General features: G+C 39.9%; 1 protein-coding gene across 1 annotated transcript; it reads right to left on the reverse strand.

Annotated features, from left to right (window-relative positions):
- Positions 1-1,016: 1,016 nt before the first annotated feature.
- Positions 1,017-21,556, reverse strand: sccpdha.1 (saccharopine dehydrogenase a, tandem duplicate 1). Its single transcript, XM_041182675.1, has 12 exons — positions 21,239-21,556; positions 17,510-17,619; positions 15,357-15,437; positions 13,672-13,801; positions 11,867-11,916; positions 10,559-10,689; positions 8,825-8,942; positions 7,705-7,824; positions 7,518-7,574; positions 6,105-6,216; positions 3,070-3,151; positions 1,017-1,366 (listed from the first exon to the last, which is right to left on the reverse strand). The coding sequence occupies exons 1-12, from the start codon at positions 21,423-21,425 to the stop codon at positions 1,261-1,263; spliced, it is 1,284 nt and encodes a 427-aa protein (XP_041038609.1). The 5' UTR covers positions 21,426-21,556; the 3' UTR covers positions 1,017-1,260.
- Positions 21,557-22,558: the final 1,002 nt, after the last annotated feature.

Genomic DNA, 22,558 nt, shown 5'->3' on the forward strand with positions numbered 1-22,558 from the left:
AGGAGAGAGAGATTTTAGGTGCGTCCTCTTTGCAGGCTAGGATCTCTTTGCCACTGCTCACATAAAACCTTGGTCACCTGATCAGGAGCCAATTAAAATGTTGTTGCTAGACAGTTCCCCTTAGCTCAGGGCCACTTTCCAGCACCATTTTGTCCAACCTGGCACACTCTGTTCCAGGACATAGCAACATTGTATATTTCCCAGCCTATTCCAGTGAACATGTCTTACAACTGCAGCCATGGTAGTTTTTAAAGCCATAGTCCAATTTTAAAGCCACAGTCCAAGAAAAAGAAAAATAGGTTCTTTACAAAGGTAACAAATATCCCAAATTTTACTGCGATGGTGGGGGTGCTCGCCATCCCCCCAACCCCTGGTAGAAATATCAGTCCCAAACTGAACGAAGTTAAACAAGGCTGCCCCACAGCCATAATGCGCTGCCAGTGACATTAAAAAAGTGAGAGTGGGACTTGCGCTCCACAGTGGAAGGAAGTTCCACCCTTGAGAGCCAATCTGACTGCCTAGCAACTCTAGCAGTTCAAACAGCACCAGAACTGAGTAGTGGCACTGCTGCGAATAGATGGAAAGGACATGGCTTCTGGAGAGAGGCAAGGTGATGGTTTTGGAAGGGGAGGGATTGGAAAGCCAAGGGACGGATGCAAGGGTCTGGCAGGAAGGTACAAAGGTGGGGGGGGGCATAAAATCCAGCTCATGGATATTGCTATTCACTAGATCCAAAATTTAAGCTGAAAGCTTATTTGCATTTCAGTCAAATTGTCTAATATTTTTTCCTTCTCACCATTATAGCCCCAGTTTTGCTTTCCTGTTATTCACATGGGGACGATCTTCTGGGCAGCATGCTTATTTAGATTGATCAATATTATAAAACACCCAGCTACCCTATACTAGAGTCTAGAATTTTGTTAGAATGCTTCAACTTTTTCTTTCCTTTTAGTACCTGAGTGTAAATAATATAATTGCAGCTACAATTCAATTGAAAAATACAAGAGTCAACTTTGAAATGTTTACATTCAACAAGTTTAATTACCATTAGAACAGAATACAAGAAAGTGTAATGAATCTGAATCCTCAAGACTAAGTCTCCGAAACTGTTTATCACTCTTGGTCATGTATTGCTATATGGGCAAACTGCTGCTAAAAAGCGGTTAATTAAAGGTTTCTTATTAAGTGCAATCTTGAAGTTGTAGTAAATAGCAGGGCTGTGGAGCGCCACACTAAACAGACTCAAAACCTGTGGAACATTTATGCTTCAGGCTTGCTGATGACAGTGAACTCAATGCCATGTTTGTTCAGTCTTTCAATCAGGGTAGTCTTAGAGAATGCTGCTCCTGGTGAGTACACCCCACCCCTATATAAAAAGAGAATATGGTGAGTTTGAAACAATGAATGGCCCAAACTGCATTCAGGACCCTCAATCTGAAGATGCTCCTCCTGTCCTCAAATCTGCAGCGATTAGTGCATTCTTTGAAAGGCCGGTCAATCACTGGAAAACAGCGTGGTACTTTCCAGGAAACTACTCAAATCCATGCATCACTTAATGTTTATGAGTGACAGTGACAGTGATCTATATGTTAATTTTTTTTTTAAAATAGCAGGCAAATAGTATTTCATTCGTAACTGACTTCAAAATAACAATGCTTGGTAGTACAGAACTTGAACATTGCTGAAAAGAGAAATGTCACCAAAGCTTTTCATTTCATACTCATCAGGATAAATGCAAGAATGCCATGTTTAAAAAAAAGGGTGCTGACTGGTTGGCAAGTCAACTCTGATTGGCTGAGGTTTGCCATGGAGAAAGGACCAGGGAAACTATAGCCTCCCCAAGCTTCTGGGTAATTCAAAAAATGGTGCAAGACGTGAACATTTTCCTTTTGTCTCCTGTAGTATAAATTGTTGCGATCCTTTAAAATTTTGCAAACTAGAGTTTGTCCTGATGAGTGCCAGGCAAAAAGCTTCAGCAATATGTCTCTCTTTTCAGCAGCAATAAACAGAATTTTCTCTGGCAGAAATAATCTGCAGCATACAATCAGAATGGAAATGATGTCAATTGTGACACCAATACTATAAATCATTGCAAAGTGACACACATCAGGGAAGGTAAGGGAATTGGTCACAGTGATTCAGACATACACTCTGTGAAGGATTAAAATACTAGGAACACCACTTACAAATAAAGTAGTAAGATGAAATATTTTCATCCAAAGGGAAATACATTGTGGAATGTCAACAGGGAAGAAAATTGAAGCAAGAAGCATACACTAAGTCATTAAGGAGACAATTGGCATATTACTAAAGAGAAGGAATTGAGGCACATACTGAGAAAGATCAAGGAAGGTTGATCTTGGAAGATGGGAATGAGCTTATTTTTGTCTGATGATCTTCCCTGTTCTTATCTCCAGGCTTTCTTTTGTTTTTTTTTTATTCTTTCATGGGACTTGGGTGTCTGGCAAGGCCAGCATTAGTTGCCCAACCTTAATTGCCCTTGAACTGAGTGGCTTGCTAGGCCATTTCAGAGGGCAATTAGAGTTAACCACATTGCTGTGGATCTGGAGTCACATGTTGGCCACACCAGCTAAGGATGGTAGATTTCATTCCCTAAAGGACATTAGCAAACCTGATGGGTTTTTACGACAATCAATGATAGTTTCACGGTCACCATTACTGAGACTAGCTTTTATACTCCAGATTTTATTAGTTGAATTAAATTCTACCAGCTACCATGGTGGCTTTGAACCTGTGGTCCCCCGAGCATTAGCCTGGGTCTTTGGGCTACTGGTCCAGTGACAGCACCATTATGCCACCATCTTCCCTCGGACATTCTATTGGACAGGGCCGAATGCACCCAATTAACTAATTCAGTGCTCTTTTGTTGTGGAAGATTGATGTGCAACATCAGTTTCCCACACAGATAGAGCAATATGTAGCTATGCAGAGTGAGAGAAAGGGGAATATTGTTCACATACACAATTTTTTCTTGATTGAGCTTTTAGAATCAACTGTAGCATTTCAAAACTTCCAATATTTCAGTCTAGTCCAAGTGATGAAACTCACCGATTAGGCAGAGACTTGTGTTCCCAAAGTATTGTGACAGCTGCCTGCACCATAGCTATTGGAGTAGCAATATAGCCAGGTTCTGTGAAATAAAATAACATAGCAGCAAGCTCTGAAATAAGGCCAACAAGAAAGCAATGCTTGGCACTGTAGAAAGGTGAGAATCATGGTCTTAAATGGAAGAGCACTGTTTTCTTTAAAAACACTACACCACGTTCTGCCACCAAAACAAAAACCTACCACATGCAAAAAGGGAAAGCAGCAATGACAACATAGTCACCAGGTCACACCAGTGGGGCAATGTCTTAAATGTGCAATTTATACACCAGGCCTTTATTTACAGACAATTTGCTGCATGTATTTTTGATCTCCAAAGTAGTCCAATATTATAAAATCCCCAAATAGCAATGAGAATAATTTTGGAAAAATTCCTCTCAACTTTCTATTAAAATTACTTTTGTCATGTTTTATCACCTTGAGGTGATGCATCAAAAAGGGTAAAATGTATTTTATGTAGAACAAATAAAATTATTTTAAAAATCCCACATCTACTGAAAAGACGTTAGGCTTTACAACAGTATATCAGTAGGTGGGAACTAACAGACAGGAGCAAATAAACTCCATTGTGATGGTTCATTTTTCAAAGTGTTATCAACAGAATTGCTAGATACTTAACTATAAATTTAACCAGTGATTTCTGTCTAACGGTAAAGGCCACGATTGTAGGGGTCACAGATGCACACTTCCAAGATGAAATAAAGAGTTTGCATTTTCCAGTGCTACCAATGGAAATTTTAGTTTCTTCACTAGGGTAAATCCACAGATGACATAGTGCGGGTCCCCTGTCCCAACATGTAAAATGAGATGCGCAGGTAAAGGCTTCCCAAGATTGCCTCAGCTGTGGAATTTCCAGTGTCAAAGGCAACCGTTAAAAGAGAACCACCAATTATTGCAGTGGGGTGTAGGCATCAAGGATGAAAAACAAAAAAGGTGGAAAATGATATAATGTGCAGACAAAAAGGACAAAGACAGAGGGCAGGATCTTCTGTTCGGCGAGCGGGGGGTGGGGCCCACTTGCTGATCACCACTTGGTGATGTGTCCCGACATCATCCCTTGTCATTTAGGTTTTCAGGTCGGTGGGCTATTGAGGCCTTTAAAAAGCTAATTGAAATCATTAATGGGCCTGCCCGTCTAGCCTTAAGGTTGGCGGGTAGGCCGGGAGCCCTGGCGGCCTTCTGCAAGAGCAAGAAACCTCATCCACGGGCGGGATGAGGCTTCATGAGTGATTTGAAAATCTCAGAATATTTCAATAGAAGTTTTGGACATTACCCAACTCATCTGACAGTGTCACATGAGGGGGTCATGGCAGCAAAATTTTTTTCCTCATCTTTATTTGAAGTTTCAAATCTGAGCCGATCTCCCTGAGGCAGCACTTCACCTCAGGGAGATCTGTGCGCTCTTTCACACGCATGCACGAAAGAGCACACTCCCAGCTCAGAGAATCCCCCCCCTCCCCCACCCCAACAGGGGAGTGCATAGTGCTTCCTGGCGGATGTCACACTGGGCAGGCCTTAATTAGCCCGCCTACATAAAAAGGTGGCGCACCCTCAACCGGGGGCGCTGATCAGGAACCTGCCCTTCCACGCCCGCTCCTGCACATCCCCCCCAACAGGAGGAAAATGTTGCCCAGAGAATTTGGGGGGTCAAGTTTAAAAAAAAATGACTAATAAGCAACAGGGAAGTAAACCATGGTAAAATATGAAATCTTACATATGAAGAAGTTCCTGTATATATACAAAAGTGAGAGCATGAACTTTCGCTTTCTGTACTTTAGCTTGGCATGCTTTCGCTCATGTACAGTGGAGAGATTCAGAAATATAAGGGGAAAGGGAAATAACGTGATGTGCAGAAAAGTCAAATGGGATTACAGGAGCAATAATTATATTTCCTTGAATCTATTCAGTTCCATTACTGATTTGGCAGCCTGTTTGGCTCTTAGAGTAGCACTGTTTTCTGCTGTGCGTAAAAAGGAAGGCTTGGATTTGCACAGTGGCCTCAGATTCCAAGGCATTTCACAGACAAAGGAGTATATTGAAGTGCATATGTAAGTAAACATGGCACAGCAAGCTCACACAAGCATCTGTGATTTAATGATATTTGATGCGTTTTTGGTGGTGGTGGTGGGACTGTTCATCAAGATAATTCGCTGGGTGGACCAGCTTCTTAGCAGTGTATAGCTATATTTTTTTCAATAAAAAAATTAGTTCTAGTGAGGCACTGTACAGCAATTGTATTTATTAAAGAAAATACAAATAAAAGTGTGTGTGTGTAGTTGGAAGCTCATTCAACATAACCATATTTGAAATATAAAATAAAATTCTCTTCATCACCCTCTTTCTATCCTGCTATACACTGAATTATGCTGCCTTTTGTCTTATTGCCATGTACTACTAGCTCAGCAAAAGCCTCGGCATGTAACACTGCTACAATCTATACAGAGTTAAAATTCTCATCCTTATTTTTAAATCCCTCCATGGACTCACCTCTTCCTATCTTTCATTTCCTCCAGCCTCAACCTTCCGGAATGGCTGTGCTCCTCGAATTCTGGCCTCTTGGACATCCCATTTTTAATTCTTCTGCCAGAGGTCGTTCCTTCAGTTGCCTAGGCCCCAAGCTCTGTAATTCTTTTCCTAAACCTCTCTGCTTCTTTTGCGTCCTTTAAGATGCTCCTTAGAGCTTCTCCCTTTAACCAAGCTTTTGACCATCTGCCCTAATATCACCTTATGTGGCTCGGTGTAAAATTTTGTTTGATCATATTTCTGTGAAACGCCTTGGGGCATTTTATTATCTTAAAGGGTGCTTTATAAATACAAGTTGCTACTGTTTGTGAATTTTGCTCAACTTACTGCACTGCACTGTGCCTCCATCAGGAACAAACATCTCAATACCCCATAGCGATAATTACCTGATGTACATCCAAGTCAACTATCATTTCAAAATCATAAGGCTAATTTGAATTAAACGTTACCCATACCTGGCCCTTTCACTTGAGTGCAGATTTTTACCGAAGGCTTGCCTTGCTGCGGATCTTGGTCTTCCTGATACCCTTCGCCAAAGAAGGTCATACTGAAAGAGGTCCCTTCCATCTGCAGAATTCAATATCTTTTTAGAATGTAGTTTACTTGGTGTTTTTTTTCCCAGATTATTCTGTTGTTTGATTTAGACTGTGGAGCCTCAGATGTAAATTTTCTTTGCTGCTCTCCATACAGCAAAGAAACCACGAGGGCAGCTTGGCTCAGTCCACTTAAGTCCAATGAAGTGAAAACAAAACAAACTTGTGCACTACTAAGGGAAATAGTGAGTCTGAATAATTTGCTAGGACAGAGTTTGAAACAGTTTTCGTCACAAATTGTACCTACATGTTTCAATGTTCAAATGTAGCAGGCATCAGAGTTTCCAATATACAAATCCTTAAGTGAGAGAAGTTGATAGAGCTGTTCAAAAAAAATGGGATCCTAGATTTATAATTAACAAAACAAATTACCAAACAAAACAAAAAGGAAATGATAAATCTATATAAAACATTGGTTTGGCCTCCAAGAGAACAGTGTGTCTGGTTTTGGGTGCTTTATGAAAAGTGTCAAGGTCAGGGAGAGGGCACAGAAGAGATTCGTTAGGATGATACCAGGGGTTAGAGGCTTCAATTATGTGGAGGCTAGAGAAATTCTGGCTTATTTTTAATTAGAACAAGGGAGATAAGACAAGAAACTGAAAATTGAGAGATCTTGATAAAGAAAATCATGAAAAACTGTGTCTTCTGGAGAGTCAATAAACTTAAATTTATTGGCAAAGGGGAGGTTGCAGGAGATCTCTTTCCTTTGAAATTGTAGAGGGTTGCAAGCACCTGGGATGGTCTAACCAGAAGTAATGGTGGAAGCAAAATCCATAACAGCTTTTAAAAGTAAAATAGATAAATATTTCAATAATAAAAATTTAAAAAAGGTACAGGGAAAGGGACTAAGTTGACAGCTCTTCCAGAGAACAAGGACGTGAGCATTGGGAGAAAATAGGCGTCTTCTACTTTGCAAATTCTATGATTTACTGTCAAGCACCCTTTTTACATCATTAATTTAATTCTTCAAGAACTTAATATATTTTTAACATATACTTAGATTTAATTTTAAGTATACATTACATATAGTATAGTACACACAAACAGTTTGAAGCTTGACATGTGTTTTCCAAAGTTTAAAATTTAAAATAATTATTTTTGGCAACCAGGGCAGTTCAAAGAACTCGATTAATTCTCCACCAAATTGCAGCTTTTGCAGCCAGGCAGAGATTGACAGTGACTGGACATCATCCATTTGTGAATTTAGGATCGGTGATGGTGTTAGTGTTAAACAAGCTCAAATCAAAAGGAAACAAAAAGGGAAAATGAACGTACCTGTTTTTTGGTTGGCCCTTGTCTCGTAAAATATCCAAATGAGAAAAACTCTGGGTACTATATCATAAACAGAAGGCAATAAAAATTATACAGAGCGGTACATTCCCAAAAGTTTACAACTTAAATTTTTTTAAAAATTGAAGTTATAATAGTATTTTTATGAAATTCATAGATCCAAGCCACTTACTTTGATTAGGAGGTTTCTCCCCAATCTAAACTTTGTGAAACACCAGAAGAAAAAACCAGCTATCATCAGCAATATGACTGAGCCAATTCCACCGACAGCAGAATATGCACCATACTGGACCTAAAGTTAAGCAAAGACATCAAATGGGGCTATAGCTACTAATTATAAAATGCATTCAAAGAATTTCCAAAAGTTGAAAGGCTGTATAATGGGTATAGCCATGAAAATCATGAGTTTCAAGAACTGCTGAGCATCAATTGAAAATAAATGTGTTGAACAAAACAGATGGACGCCAAAAAGTGTTGCTATTTTAAATTTCCTGAAGATCATGTTCTCCTTTTCCTTTCCTGCTCTCTCTCTCCAGTCCTGATATTGACAACGTACACCACAAACATCCCCATACAAACAAATCAAGTAATTGATGCGGGCTGCCTATTATAAAATAACTTCTCTTCTTGTAAAAGAACATTAATGATTTTCTGTTTCTACTTTAGCGCTTCACAAATCTTTTAAGTTTTCTCCACTTTTGTTTTATTCATCAGTAATATTCTTTAGTATTTTGATATTTTTGTCCATTACTTAACAGAGATGATATTTTACATCATTGCATTGTGCTCACTGTGTCATTATTCTCCTCCTCCCCACCTTTTTGATTATATTAACATGCCTGTCCACCCCTTTCACTGTTGAAGAATCGTTCACACCCAGTGAACTTGACTGATCCCTCCACAGATGCTGTTTGAACTGACAAGTGTTTCCAGTAGTTTATGTTTGAAGATCTACCTCCTTGTACTTGAGCCAGAAGTGCTCAAGCAGAGTCCACATAAGGCCATAAGACTGAATGGGCATCTCTTTTTTTTTGGCAGGAGAGGGGGAAAAAATTCCAACAAAATTACGCAGACTCTGCAGCAATGCCAACTCCATTTTTAGACTATTATAGCAAGTACAACTGCCTCAAGCTTTTTGAGTGAAATCATATGAACTGCATTTTACCTCTATTATTTCTAAACATTTGAGCCACATTCAATGAAAATTGATGTATTTTTTTTAAAAAAAGCTAAACAAACCACGAATACCAACACAGAGATACAGGATTTAAGGAAACTAAGAATGTACTTACAGGACTTTCCTGTAAGTTCTCATACAGGTAACGCTGTGTGCGTTTGACTACAGAAGCATCAGATCCGATGAATGGGATAGCATATTGATTCATTGTGTTACTATAAAATACTGAACCTCTGTGAAGTAATAAAAAAACCCATCAAGTTCAAGGAAGCCTCTAACCAAATATGTACATTTAAGCCACAAAGTAGAAACCAATAGCTTTTCTAAACACACTTTTAAACCCTGTCACATCACTGAGAATAGCCATCTTTTAGTAGCTGCCCCTTCTTGCTAACTAAATACATCTCTCTTCTCCCTCAAACACACACATATACCACTGTACTTTTTAGTCTGAGCTTTTCATCACTGGCATAATCTATCTAAAGAAACATAGCGGTATTTTATATTTAAAAATAGTTTCATAAAAAATAAGCACATAACAGTTAAGTAATAATGAGTCAGATCTATAAAAACTTACTTGGCATTTGGAATTCTGAACCAAGCACACAATAGTTTTCCTTGTGGTAAGTCTAGCTCCTATCACATATTGTATAAAGTATTCATTTCATGTTAGAGTAAGCACAGGTTTGCACTCAAGCAGAAGAGAAAAGAAAATTTGGAGATCAGAGTGAAAAAAAATGTATTGTTGTTTAGCCAGATGAGTTATACAAATGTTTTTATCTAGATAAAAGACATCCAGGAAGTGTTGAAGGCATAAAGGCATGTTATATTCCTACAACTTAAGAGACAATAGGCAGAAATTTTCGCTCGGCAGAAGGGCGCATGCCCAACCCCCTCAAGCGTGAAATGACACGCACTGAGGTCAGTCGAGCGTGCCAACATCAACGACAAGTCGCGCGGTAGTTTGGTAGGTGAGTGTACGCTGGAGCCAGCAGCACACCCGCCAACAACTGAAAGGCCTGTTAAAGCCATTAAGTTATCAATTAAATTTTTTTCGCTGCCCGTCCAACCTTACGGCTGGCGGACAGGCAAAAAGGCCAAGCGGCCTTTGCATTTTTTTTGGGAACCTCATCCACAGGTGAAATGAGGCTTCCAAAAGCAAATAAAAATAAAAACTTTAATTTTTCATTAATAACATGTCCTTGCTCATGTGACAGAGTCACATGAGGGGACATGTTTGTACTACATTCTTGTTTTTTAAATTATCTTTTAATATCTCTCTTCATCTCACTGATGCAGCTCCATGCCTCAGGGAGATTATGCAGCACTCACTCGCGCGCATGCGCAAAGTTCGCGCTCGGCTGGCTCGCATTCTTCCTCCCTCCCGCACAGGCAGTACTCAGTGCTGCCGCTTGCGTTTCACGCTGGGCAGGCCTTAATTGGCCGGCCAGCGTGAAATCGCTGTGCGGTGCAGATTGCGGGCAGCGGTTGGCTTCCCCCTGCCAAACCCGCCCGCCAAGGGCAAGATTCTGCCCATTATCTTAAAGCTGCTAAATTCCTTCGTGCTCAAATGCATCATCCCTTTCAAAAGCAGCATTAGTGAAAGTTTCTCATATGCATTTACAGATCTAGCACAGGAAGCAATTTCAATTTAGTCAGATAAGACAGCATTTTAACTTGCTTCAATTGAGAGTATAATTTACAATTTTCCATTCAGATTGTAATGTACAAAGGTTAACAGAATACAAAACCCAATCAGCCACAGAAAGTACATTCCACGCCACTGCACAATTGCAAAGTTGGGCTGTACAATACTACTGTTATTTCATATGCATTTTTCTTTTCTCACCTTCGTCTTAGCTTGGTCCCAATCACTGGAAGGGGTTTATGTCCAAACTGCCTTCTCAGTTTCCTCAAATTATCTTGATCAGACATTCCATGGACTGCCGACTGCCAAGTTCCATCATGAAGACTGGCGCCCTATTAAGACAGAAACTGCTCTGACAAGAAAACCCAAACTAAGGTGCATTGAGACAATTAAAACCTTCCCTTAATCATTCTGCTCAATTAATATCATAAGTGGCTGAAAATACAGTGGCAAGTTCTTGATAAAGAAATGCACTGTCCAGTGTCGCCTGGCATCTAGTTACTATAAAATTCAAATAACACCCATGAAGAGTTGGTGACAGTTTCTGCCCTGGGGCCCATCTGAAACTGTTGAGACTTCTCCCTGAGTCCTGGGCCAACACTTAACTCGCAACTGATATCACCAAAAACAGATTATCTAATCACTTATCTCATTGCGGCGCACAAATTGTTTGCTGCATTATTTACATAACAGTGAATACATTCAAAAGTGATTAATTCACTGTGAAGAGTCTGAGGGTGACTCAGCTTGGAAAGCAGAAAATTAACTAAAAACTTCTCAAGTACATTCTCCACCAAAATCATCATTGAATGTATAGTTTTTAAAGAGAGAAATCAGGGTTTTAAAAGCTTTAAACAAAAAAAAATGGGAAGATGGTGGCATCGTAATCACTGGACTAGTAATCCAGAGGCCAAAGCTAATGCTTTGGGGACATGGGTTCAAAACACACCATGGAAGCTGGTAGAATTTAAACCTAATTAATTGATTTGGAATATAAAGCTAGTTTCATAACAGTTTTCACTGATTGTTGTAAAAAAAAAAAACCCATCTGGGTCACTAATGTCCTTTAGGGAAGGAAATCTGCCATCCTCACCTGGTCTGGCCTACATGTGATTCCAGACCCACAGTAATGTGGCTGACTCTTAACTACCCTCCAAAATGGCAGGGTAAGCCAATCAGTTCAAGGGCAGTTAGGGATGGGTAACAAATGCTGGCCTTACCAGCAGCACTCACATCCCATGAAAGAAGTTTAAGAGTTGCTGAAAACAGAGACATTTTTTGTTGAAGCTTTACGTCTTCACTCATCTGCACCAATCAGCACTCTCTTCTCATACAGTATAAATTTGTTGTTTCCCCTGTGAATTGTCCTGATGACACTAAGCTAACATAACTACTGTGTTCTCCTACATTGGTTGATGGATCCAATAGTATAAATGCCAGAATTCATCATTTCAAGAACACTACATTTTGGTTCAGAAAAACATGGTCACTATTCACAAGGAGACAAACCTCAGGTCCAGATTTTATTAATACGAAGCTTTCGACAGCAGTCAGAGTACCTGAAAAGTAACAAAGTAAAAACCATGAATGAATAACAATTCTCTAATGCACAGGCTGTTTAAAAAAAAAACCCCCAAACCACTGTTGTGTTATACCTGTAATATTTTCTATAGTTCTGAACCATCAACAAAAAAATTAGGGCCAGAATTTTTTCCGCATCCGGCAGGCTCGGCGGGAGCAGGCAGTCGCAGAGCCAACCGCCGCACACAATCGGCTCCACGCTGCCATTTTACACGGGCAGGCCAATTAAGGCCCGCCCAGTGTAAGACGCGAGCGGTAGCGCTCAGGGAAGGTAGGCAACATTAAAAAAGGGAAAATTGGACACACACTTAAGGAAATGGACAATTGAGAGGTATTTTTTCAGCTTGACCAGAATGGCCGCATTGTGTTTTCATAATGTTCATTCTCCATTACAGGTCCCTATTAAAATTACAAGTAATTTTTAAAAATAGATCATGACTAAACAGAATTCTCAATAGGTAACGTCAAATTTAATATGTATAAATTTATAAGTTATATAAATAAAACAATAAGGACTGGATAACACAACAAATTAAAAGGCAATTAGTGTCCTTTTCCAATGATGGAAGGAATTCGGTTATCCAAATAATCTCATCTAGGTGCCTACCAGAATTCTGTGTACCTCCTGAAGTGGATTTTTATGCAAAGCTGAACCAGAACTAAGTAATTAAGAAATCAGCGAAAATTACAAACAAGTGTGTTGGCATATAGCACAAGCAACAAAAAAGTATAAAGGAATTAGTGAATTAATTGTTAAAGGTTACATTAATTTACAATTGAAACTAATGATTCTCTAAGTGTCTGCAGAAATTAGATCAGCTCTGTTTATCTGAACTGACATCTTTCATCTAGAAATACATCAGATTACAATAAAATAGATAAATTAATATTGAATTACACTGTGGTATTCCAAACTAGGTACTGGCTTCTTAAGAAGGTTATCTTAATTGTATGCTTCAGGTTACTCTCCAAGGAACCATGTTGAAGGCTGGCAAATAACTTATCATCACAGCCTCTGCTAAAAATGCTCAGTGTCCAGATGGTGCACTGTGTTGAAGCACAACTGAAATTTGCACATCAGCAATGTTCTCTTCCAGCTGGATAGCTTCCTTCTCTCACCAGTGGGCTCATCTTACTTCAGCAACTAATTGCCTGATGTGCACCCAAGTCAACTATCATTTGCATTTGAACTTGGAACTCAAAGATCTTCAAAGGGCAATTTGTAACCAATAATGTACAGCTATAGCAACATCACGATTTTTAAGAACGACTATGTGAGCACAAGTAATTAAATTCTAGCAAGCTGAAAATGACACTTTGGCACTGCATCATACAAGCAAACTTCCTATAATTTTATTATCTATTACCAGAAAAGTTCGATGAACAAGCGACAGATGGCCCCAGTGGGAGGAGGGGATGGCTTTAAAACTTTAGCTCTTAAGGCACCGCTGAGATTCGAACTCAGGATCTCCTGTTTACCAGAAAAGTTCACCTTGCTTTTGTTATTTGCTTAGAAATTAAATTTAAATGGCATTTGGAAGCAGCATGCAGTTGAGACACACAATGCACTGATGCATCAACAAAATACATTATAAAATGGTGTATGGTGCAAAATCACAAATGGTATATGGATCAAAAGCTGTGGATGATTTTAAAGGACTTGGGTGCTCTATAATATTTGCATTGTCATAGTTGTAGAGTTTATCAACTCCAAGTTGCTTGTTGTAAATTACCTTTCAACTGATTCCTGGTATACAGTATACCCATATCGGCTGGAATGGAATCAAACCCACAGCTTCCAACTATATACACTCCCTTTTCAGCAGCTTGGTGGTCATATTTTAGTTGCATGCCTTCCAAAAACTGTGAATGACAAAACATTGCAAGTTTTGCTTAAGTTTTAAAAGTTACTCTCAGCTATATTTCATTGAAGAGCTAAAAATATGGAATTTGAACAAATGTGAAATTTGACAGTGCTGGAAATTGGAATTAAGGTGGTAAAATGCTGGAAATACACAGCATTTGAAAGAGAAACATAGGTTAACGTTTCAAGAGGGGTCAAACCAGAATTCTGATGAAGGGTCCCACCCAAAAAGTTATTCTATTGCTTTTGGCTACTGACTGACTTGCTTTACGCTTTATGAAAAAGTGATTTTGTTTTCAAAATTACCTGCTGAAGGATAACATCACACTGTTTCAAGGGGCAGCCAGGCAAACTACTAAAACCATAGAGCATCTCTACACCAAATGTAATTAAAGATCAAGCTAACACAAAATTCCCATTATAGTTTCTCAAATAATGATAAATCACTGCTCAAGAAAGAGGAAATGTTAGAAATGCATGTCAGCTGTCCCTCAATTCGAGGATGACATCTACTCAGGGTCATGAGTTTCTGCCTTGGGTCTTCAAGTGACAATTCTCGACCCGTAGGTCTTTGGACACATGGGGCAGGATTGCCCACAGGGTAGTGGGATCCGGAGTACAGGATTTGCTTCCTTTTTTTTTAAATACTTCTTTGCTCCCGCTCTGCCTCATCATTAAGATGTTATGGCTCAAAGCGTGATGCAGCTTGATGGACAAGTTGTCGCCATTTTGAACAATTGGTAGCAAGCTCCTCCCAGTCATTAATGTCAATTCTGCTGCGCTCCAAGGCAAGATTCAGATTGTCCTTGAAGCGTTTTCTTTGACCTCCCCTGGAATGTTGGCCATCTGAGTGTTGAGAAAACAGGACTTGGTGGGGAAAGACCCTTCTTGGCCTTCTGGACACGGTATCAAGTCCCTCGAAGTTGATTTTGCAGGAATGCACACTAGGTCAATATCCAAAGAGTGAAAAGAATGGGTTGTTTTGGGTTCCGCCTCCATCAGAACTGGGGAGTCTGATGAAGGGTTTCCACACAAAAAGCTATTTCATCTTCGTTCCTTGGGTGTGCATTTCCAGCATATTCTATTTTATTTCTAATTTTCAGTGCTTGGGAGTTCTCCCTTTCATTAAAATATTGTTCCACAGTCACAGAAGTGAGCAATAATACATCAAATTTTGAGCTACTAAAAACATTATCCCTCTCATAACCACTGTAACAATATCTGATCACATGGGCGTTAGGGCTGGTCAAAGTTTATGTCGCTTTATCAGTTTGGTACTTTTTGCCAATAGGCCTAACCAGTACTTCAGATTTCCAGTTTCAAATAAATAATGTATAATATAATAACTGGTGAAGTTCAAAGGAATACCTTTAATCATACATGGTAACTAGTGTCTGTAATGGCTACAGATTTAGGATGGAGAAAATTTACAAAAAAACAAGACAGTATTTGTAAAATATTGAAATCTTCCTGAGAAATGCATACAAAACAGCTTTTTATTAGGAAATGACAATTAATATCTGGTCATTTTTTAAAAGAGAAAAGTGTCAATACCTGGGGTTCACCACTAACATCAACACAGTGGGTTCCATTTTCAATACAGGCCTTCACCACTGGCTCGCCAAAAAACCTGTACTAATAACGGACAGTCTGGGTTCAGTTACCAGCAATTTCAGGTGGGATGCCTGCAACGTTTTAGTGTATTTCATTGCAAAATGACACAAATTTTATTCTAAGCTACTAGAAACAACAGTATACGTTAAAAATAGTTTAACTTACATACAAATGCATGGGCTTCAAGCTATTTCCTAGTTATGACATACAATGATCAAATTTTCTATTTCCTGGTTAAGATTTAATCCATTAAAATTTAATTAAAAACACACATTTTGTCTAGTTTGGTTTTTAGTGTTGCAAATACTGAGTAATATATTCATTTTTGTATATAAGACAATTTAGTTACATTATTTAGTTTTTATTACAAAATCTTATCCAAATAATAGTGTAACATAGAGATATTAAAATTAAACTGTGCATCTAGACCCTGCATTATCTTGCTTTCTATATCTATGGGATCTTACACAGTACTTCAGTAACTATGAATACATATTCTAACAAAAAAAGCTTGACAGATGGAACATAATGTGGGAAAATGTGAGGTTATGCATTTTGGCAGGAAGAATTGAAGAGCTGAATATTATTTAAATGAAGAAAGACTGCAGAAAGCTACAGAGGGATTTGGGAGTCCTAATGCATGAATCTCAAAAAGCTAACATACAAGTTCAGCATAAAAACAGAATTACCTGGAAAAACTCAGCAGGTCTGGCAGCATCGGCGGAGAAGAAAAGAGTTGACGTTTCGAGTCCTCATGACCCTTCGACAGAACTTATCATGAGGACTCGAAACGTCAACTCTTTTCTTCTCCGCCGATGCTGCCAGACCTGCTGAGTTTTTCCAGGTAATTCTGTTTTTGTTTTGGACTTCCAGCATCCGCAGTTTTTTTGTTTTTATACAAGTTCAGCAGGTAATCGGGAAGGCAAATGGAATGTTGGCCTTTATTTCGAAGGGAATGAAGTATAAAAAATAGGGCAGCCTTTCTAAAACTATACAAGGCACTAGTTGAACCACACCTATAATACTGTGAACAGTTTTGGTCTCCTTATCTAAGGAAAGATATACTGGCACTGGAGGCAGCCCAGAGCAGGTTCACTAAGTTGATCTCGGGTATGGAAGGATTTTCTTGAGGAGAGGTTGAACCTGCACTCATTGGAGTTTAGAAGAATGAGAGGCGACCTTATTGAAGATTATAAGGTTCTTAGTATCTATCCTGTCAAGCCCCCTGAGAGGTTATTTCCCCTTGTGGGAGAGTCTAGGACCAGAGGGCATAATCTCAGAGTAGGGGGCGCCTTCTCTCAGAGGAATTCTTTACTGCAGAGGGCTGTAGAGGCTGTGTCGTTAAGTATATTTAAGGCTGAGATAGACAGGTTTTCAATCAGTTAGGGAATCAAGGGTTGTGGGGAAAAGGCAGGAAAGTGGAGTTGAGGATTATCAGATCAGCCACGATCTCATTGAATGGCTGAGCAGACTCGATGGGCCGAATGACCTACTTCTGCTCCTACGTCTTATGGTCACCAAAGCTTATAAAAATAGAAGTTGGCTACATATTATTAGAATGCTATTTTATCATAAAATGCTAGTTAATTTCTAATGGTATTGTTAAAAATATCAGTGGCACTTAGCAGTAGAAATAGTTAATTCCAATGCTGTATTTATGACTTATCTCACCTTATGTGAATTTTGTAGCTACATAATACAGCAAGTACTGAATTAATTCTTATTCTTTCTAGCCTTGGTGCAGTAAGTGACAACAGGATTTAAAAAAAAAAATCAACTCAGCCATCTCTACAGAATGAGACACAATTATGATTCTTGGCCCTAATGTTTTATTCCCAAAAACTCCATGTTGATAAATCATTTTCACGTCCTATGCATGCACAGAGGTAGAACAGAATGTGTCAGATGGCAGAGTACTACCAAAAAAAAAAGCTCCTCCCTTAAAGCAAAAATTCTGTATTTCAAATAATACGTAACAATATTTAATTAATTACTCTTAAAAGTACTGCGAACATATTCTTAAAATTGACGGGACTACGCTGCTCCAACAAGGCAGACAGATTTCCTGCTTTTGAAGTCAAATGTATACATACTGGTCCCACACAGTTCAGGATCACTGATCCTTGCTGGCACATTGCATCAAGCGAGAGCGGATCATTTATATCACAGACCACATATTCTTTAGACTTCAGTTCCGGAGTTCCTGAAACAAGAGCATTATTACTTTACAAAATGCATAAAGGGACAAAAATAATGTTTTTCTCCATCACAAAATGTAACATTTCATTTAGTGGAACACATCAAATGCTAGTCCGCTTTAGAAACATTTTGCACTATTTTGCTTTGTTGGCGTATTTCTACTTACCTTGATTATACGTACACCCATTACAATGTTAAAACACCATACAAATTTCCTTTAATAATACAATGGTGGGAACTAAATAATTCATAATTAAAACAGGTTTGAAAGAACAAGACTGGACACGATGTGTCATACAGCAGAGACACAAGCTTATTATTCTACACCATCGAATTTCTGAACTCGGTCATCTTTGTGAATTGGCTGGAAAGAAGGTACCTATCCGCCATGATGTCGGGAGGGAAGAGGAGGAAGGTTCATCTTTCGGCTTGAAAAACTCCCAATCGGGTGTAAAACAACACTTGACTGTGGTCTTTGACAACTCCTCCAACCTACTACAGAAAAAAAATGCATACAGAATAACAATTTGCAGCTGGGAATTGCAAATTGATCTAAAAACAAAATGGGTTATTTATAATTTGGCATCGCTGGTAATAAAAGAACAAATATTTCAACTGTACTGTGGACAATAAGACTATTGTTTTAAAAATGAGAATAACAAGTCCAGTTATTCTTCTGCTATCCTAGCATGCCTAAATTATGAATCTGAAAGACTGCAGCTTCAGCATACAGTGAAAGAGCAATGTCTTTTTTTTTAATATTTATTCATTCATGGGATATGGGCATTGCTGGTTAGACCAGCATTTATTACCCATCCTTAATTGTCCTTGAGAAGGTGGTGGTGAGCTGCCTTCTCGAACTGCTGCAGTCCATTTGTTGTAGGAACATCCACAGTGCTGTTAGGAAAGGAGTTTTGACCCAGCAACAGTGATGGAACGGCAACATAGTCATATTCATTATTGAACTTGGAATGGCATATAGAAAGGTTCCATTGCAACTATGATTAAGATTAGAGAGTTTGGTTTATTGGTTTCTTAAACATAAATAAAAGTTGGCCTGGCTGAAGGTATCCTACTTAGTTCCTGCCAGGAATTCCATTCCCCATACTGTGATCCTTTTACACTTCTTGGATGCTCACTCATGCTCAACCTGATGGTGTACAACTGCTCAACTTGAGGTGACCTTCAAACTATGCATCCAGACTATCACCAAGATCACCTCCTTCCGTCTCAAAACATTGCTCATCAACGTCCCTACATTACCCTCAACATCACCGGAACTCTAATCCATATTTTTGTCACCCTTCGCACAGGTTGTCCTAGTTCCACCCAACATAAATTCCAGCATATCCAGAACCCTGCTGCCTGTACCCTACCTCATAAAACCTTCTAATAATCCATCAACATTCTGTGGGGTGGTTGGAGTGTCACCATTGACCAGACACAATTAGGCCAGCCACATAAACGTCATGGCTACAAGGACAGCTTGGAAGTATTCAAAATTATTAAGGGCTTTGATAGATAGTAAGGAATAGTTTCCATTGGCAGGCCATGTAGTAACAAGAAGATACAGATTTAAGAAAATTAGCAAAAACAACAAAATCAGAGAGGGAGATGAGGAGAAATGTTTAATCTAAACAAGATTTTTAAAATGACATTTACTTATACTTATGGAGCCCTTTCACATTATCCATTAAGTATCCCAAATAGTGTGATTACATGTAGTGAAGAGAATAAGACTGTGGCAAGTGGATCACCTTCCGAGTCTAAAAAACCTCTCCACCACCTACAAGGCGCAAAGCAAATGTGTAATGGAATATTCTCATTTATCTGAATGGTGCAGCTGCAATAAAATTCTCAACATCACCTAGGACAACGCAGTCCACTTGATAGGCACCCCTTCCACCAAGTCAAACATTCACTTCTTCCACCAGCATCCTACTAAGGCAACAGCATGAACTATCTACAGTTGCCAAGGCCTCTTTGGCAGCATTTCCTAAACCTATGACCTCCACCATCTAGAAGTACAAGGACAGCACGTGGAAGGGAACACCATCACCTCCAAGTTCCCTCCCAAGTCACACAACATTTCAATTTGGACATGTATTGTTCTCCTTTAGTTCTGTTAGCACCACAGAAAATATCTGTATTCCACCAATGTTAATATGTGTAGCTCTAGCTAAACCAGGCATGACCTGCCAGGATGGTAACCTTGAAAATGAAAACTTTTAGATGGGAATAATCTAAAGATGGGTCTTGAAGATTTCAAACGATGGGGCTGTGACTATTTCCTTTGGCAGCTTGTTCTATTGTGGGATTGTCCTTGGGAAGAAAGAATGTTGATATACAATCTTGGAAACATATGGTCTTTATAGTTTGTGTGGATGATTACCTCATGTTTTGTCATTACCGGAAGGAGCCAGGTACTTGTTTCTGTCAATTCCCACCAGTCCATTCTACCTTTTATAAAAAAAACAGTCCAGTCTATTTTTCTCCCTGCTATTCATAGTGATTCCCATTCCAAGTCTTTGATCAAGGATGTGACACTGGTATATTTCCCATACTGATTCAAGCAGGATCACGCAGCACATTTTTGGATCGCTTCTATTCTTATTAAATCTTCCTTTGTTGTCACTGGTTCAAAATCCTGATCTTCCTTCCAAATAGTATTGAAGAAGTATCTTTGTCACAAGGACTGCAGTATTTCAAGAAGGCAGACCACTTCTTAAGGGCAATTAGACATTGGCAATAAATGTCAACGCCTCTTTTTTTAAATGCAGCTTCCCATTTTTGCAGCCTTGAGCCCTATATCCTTAGGGCCAAACTCCATTTTTTCCTGTGCTGATCTACTGCACCATCTCTCCTCTTTCATTAGCACAAACTCTCCTCTTTCATTAGCACCATCTCCTTCAACCACTTGCCCACACACTGGAAATTCCACCTTAAAGGGCTTTGTCTTGCTACACCTCTCCCCACTGTAAAACTGCTTCTTAATGTCTTTATTTGCGTTTATATAGCGCTTTTCATAACCTACACCTTCAACAGTAGCCTTTGTTCAGCTCTCCCAGTCCTCTAGTTATTCTTACTTAGGTCTGACCCCCACCCACCCCTCCCCTTAACTGTCAAGCAGGATCTTTGCTCCACATTAAAAATACTGTGTGGCTCAAAAGCTGTAGACCAGCCCAACACCTGGAGCCCAGTAGCTCACCTTAGTTTAAAAAAAAATGACAGCCAAAAATTAAACAAAAGCATCATTTACGGGGCGTTTCACCTGGGGCGAGGAGGGAAGGGGCAGGAAAACTGACACAAGACATTGCGTCGTTGTTGACAGCTCCGGCCAAAGGCAAAATTTGCAAACCTTTCAGTAACTTTTGCCGGCCAAAGAGCAACGGGTCAAACATTTCGAGTCCCCGACACATCGCTGCTCGTAACAACCGGGGGGGGAGCCACCGGTGGAAGAAGCGTTTGGCCATTTTAAATGATCTTTCTTGCATGGGGGGTCTTCCAGGGTGACATGTTTGCAGCGTTAACGCCCCCCCCCCCCCCCCCACCCCACCCAGCCCCAGCCGTCCCCGCCGCCTCCTCCCGAGGCCTGGTCGCGGGCCCCGAAGCCTGAGACTCACCCAGAGCGCTGGCCGCCCGCTCCAGCACCCCTTCCAGCTTGACGCGGTTCCTGCCGGCCACGGTCCAGGTCAGCGGCCGCGGCGAGTCCGTCTCCGACGCCACCCGGGCCGCCTCCTCCACCACAAACTGGCCGGTGAAGCCGGAGGCGCCGAAGATGATCAGGTCGTAAGGCCGGCCGGTTGCCATGGTTGCGGGAGACCCTTTCGTGGGGAGACTGGGAGCTGCACCGGACCACCTCCCCACCCACCGCCTTTAAACTCCACCCTTAGCCCGGCGGCGGGTGCGCCTCTTTCCACCAACAGCGCAAGCTCCGTCACTGCAACGTTGACTGCTTTATCGACCCCTTTAATCACATTTTGGTTTAAAGTTTGCAAGTTTCCTTTAATCTTTGTTCTTGGTTTTACAGCTGACCTGAATTAGGGGCTGTGCCTGATTTATCCCAATTCTGTTAATTTAGTTTAATTGTTTTAACTCGAAAGAGTTACAACGTTGGCTCTCACCAAAAGGCAGCAGCAAATGTCAGACATTCGTTTCAAAAGCTTAAAAACACACAATAAAAGCCGCATCTCCCTCCCGGATCCGCCAAACTAAAGTCCGGTCTTTGACATCTTTTCTTTATTTAAAAATCCACTTTTGTTTAAGATGGGCAAAAAAAAAATAAAAATAGGACTGATTTTTGGGAACTTCCTTGGTCATTTCGGGAAGTAGAAAAATGATCATGTTTGAGTTTTTAAAGCAAAAGTATCTTCCCTAAATATTTAGGGGCGGGGGAGCAATTTCAGGGGAAGTATTAAGATGCTAAATGGTGGGATACTTAAGTTGAGTAGTTTTGGGAGGACTTGAGAACACAAATACTGTATAAATTGCACAGGTATGGAACTAGGTTAGATATCAGAGGTATTTCTTGCCATGGTCAGTCACTGACCCATGGGTAAAGTTGTCAGCTTACCCGATTGTTACAGATTTACTGCAAGCATTCGATAGAGGGCTGAAAGAATTTCTGAACGTGGCCGAATAACTACATGTAGAAGGTAGTATTGGGTATTGGTGGTGAACAGGACTTAGGACGAGTTACAAATATGATCAGCAAAAGTTTGGATGAGCTCAGATTTACTTAGGGTGGAAGCTGGGTGCCCAGTCAGGAGAGCATTGGAATACTCAAATCTGCAAGTAACAATAGCATGGATGAGGCTTTCAGCAGTGGATGAGCTGAGGCGAAACAGAGACATGCAGTGTTTACAGTGATGAAGATAGATGGTCTTGGTAACAAATAGCATATTGAGCCAGAAGCTGAGTTCAGAGTTAAATAAGATAAAGAG

Source organism: Carcharodon carcharias, chromosome 2 (genome assembly GCF_017639515.1).
Source record: "Carcharodon carcharias isolate sCarCar2 chromosome 2, sCarCar2.pri, whole genome shotgun sequence".
In the NCBI taxonomy this organism is placed as follows: Eukaryota; Metazoa; Chordata; class Chondrichthyes; order Lamniformes; family Lamnidae; genus Carcharodon; species Carcharodon carcharias.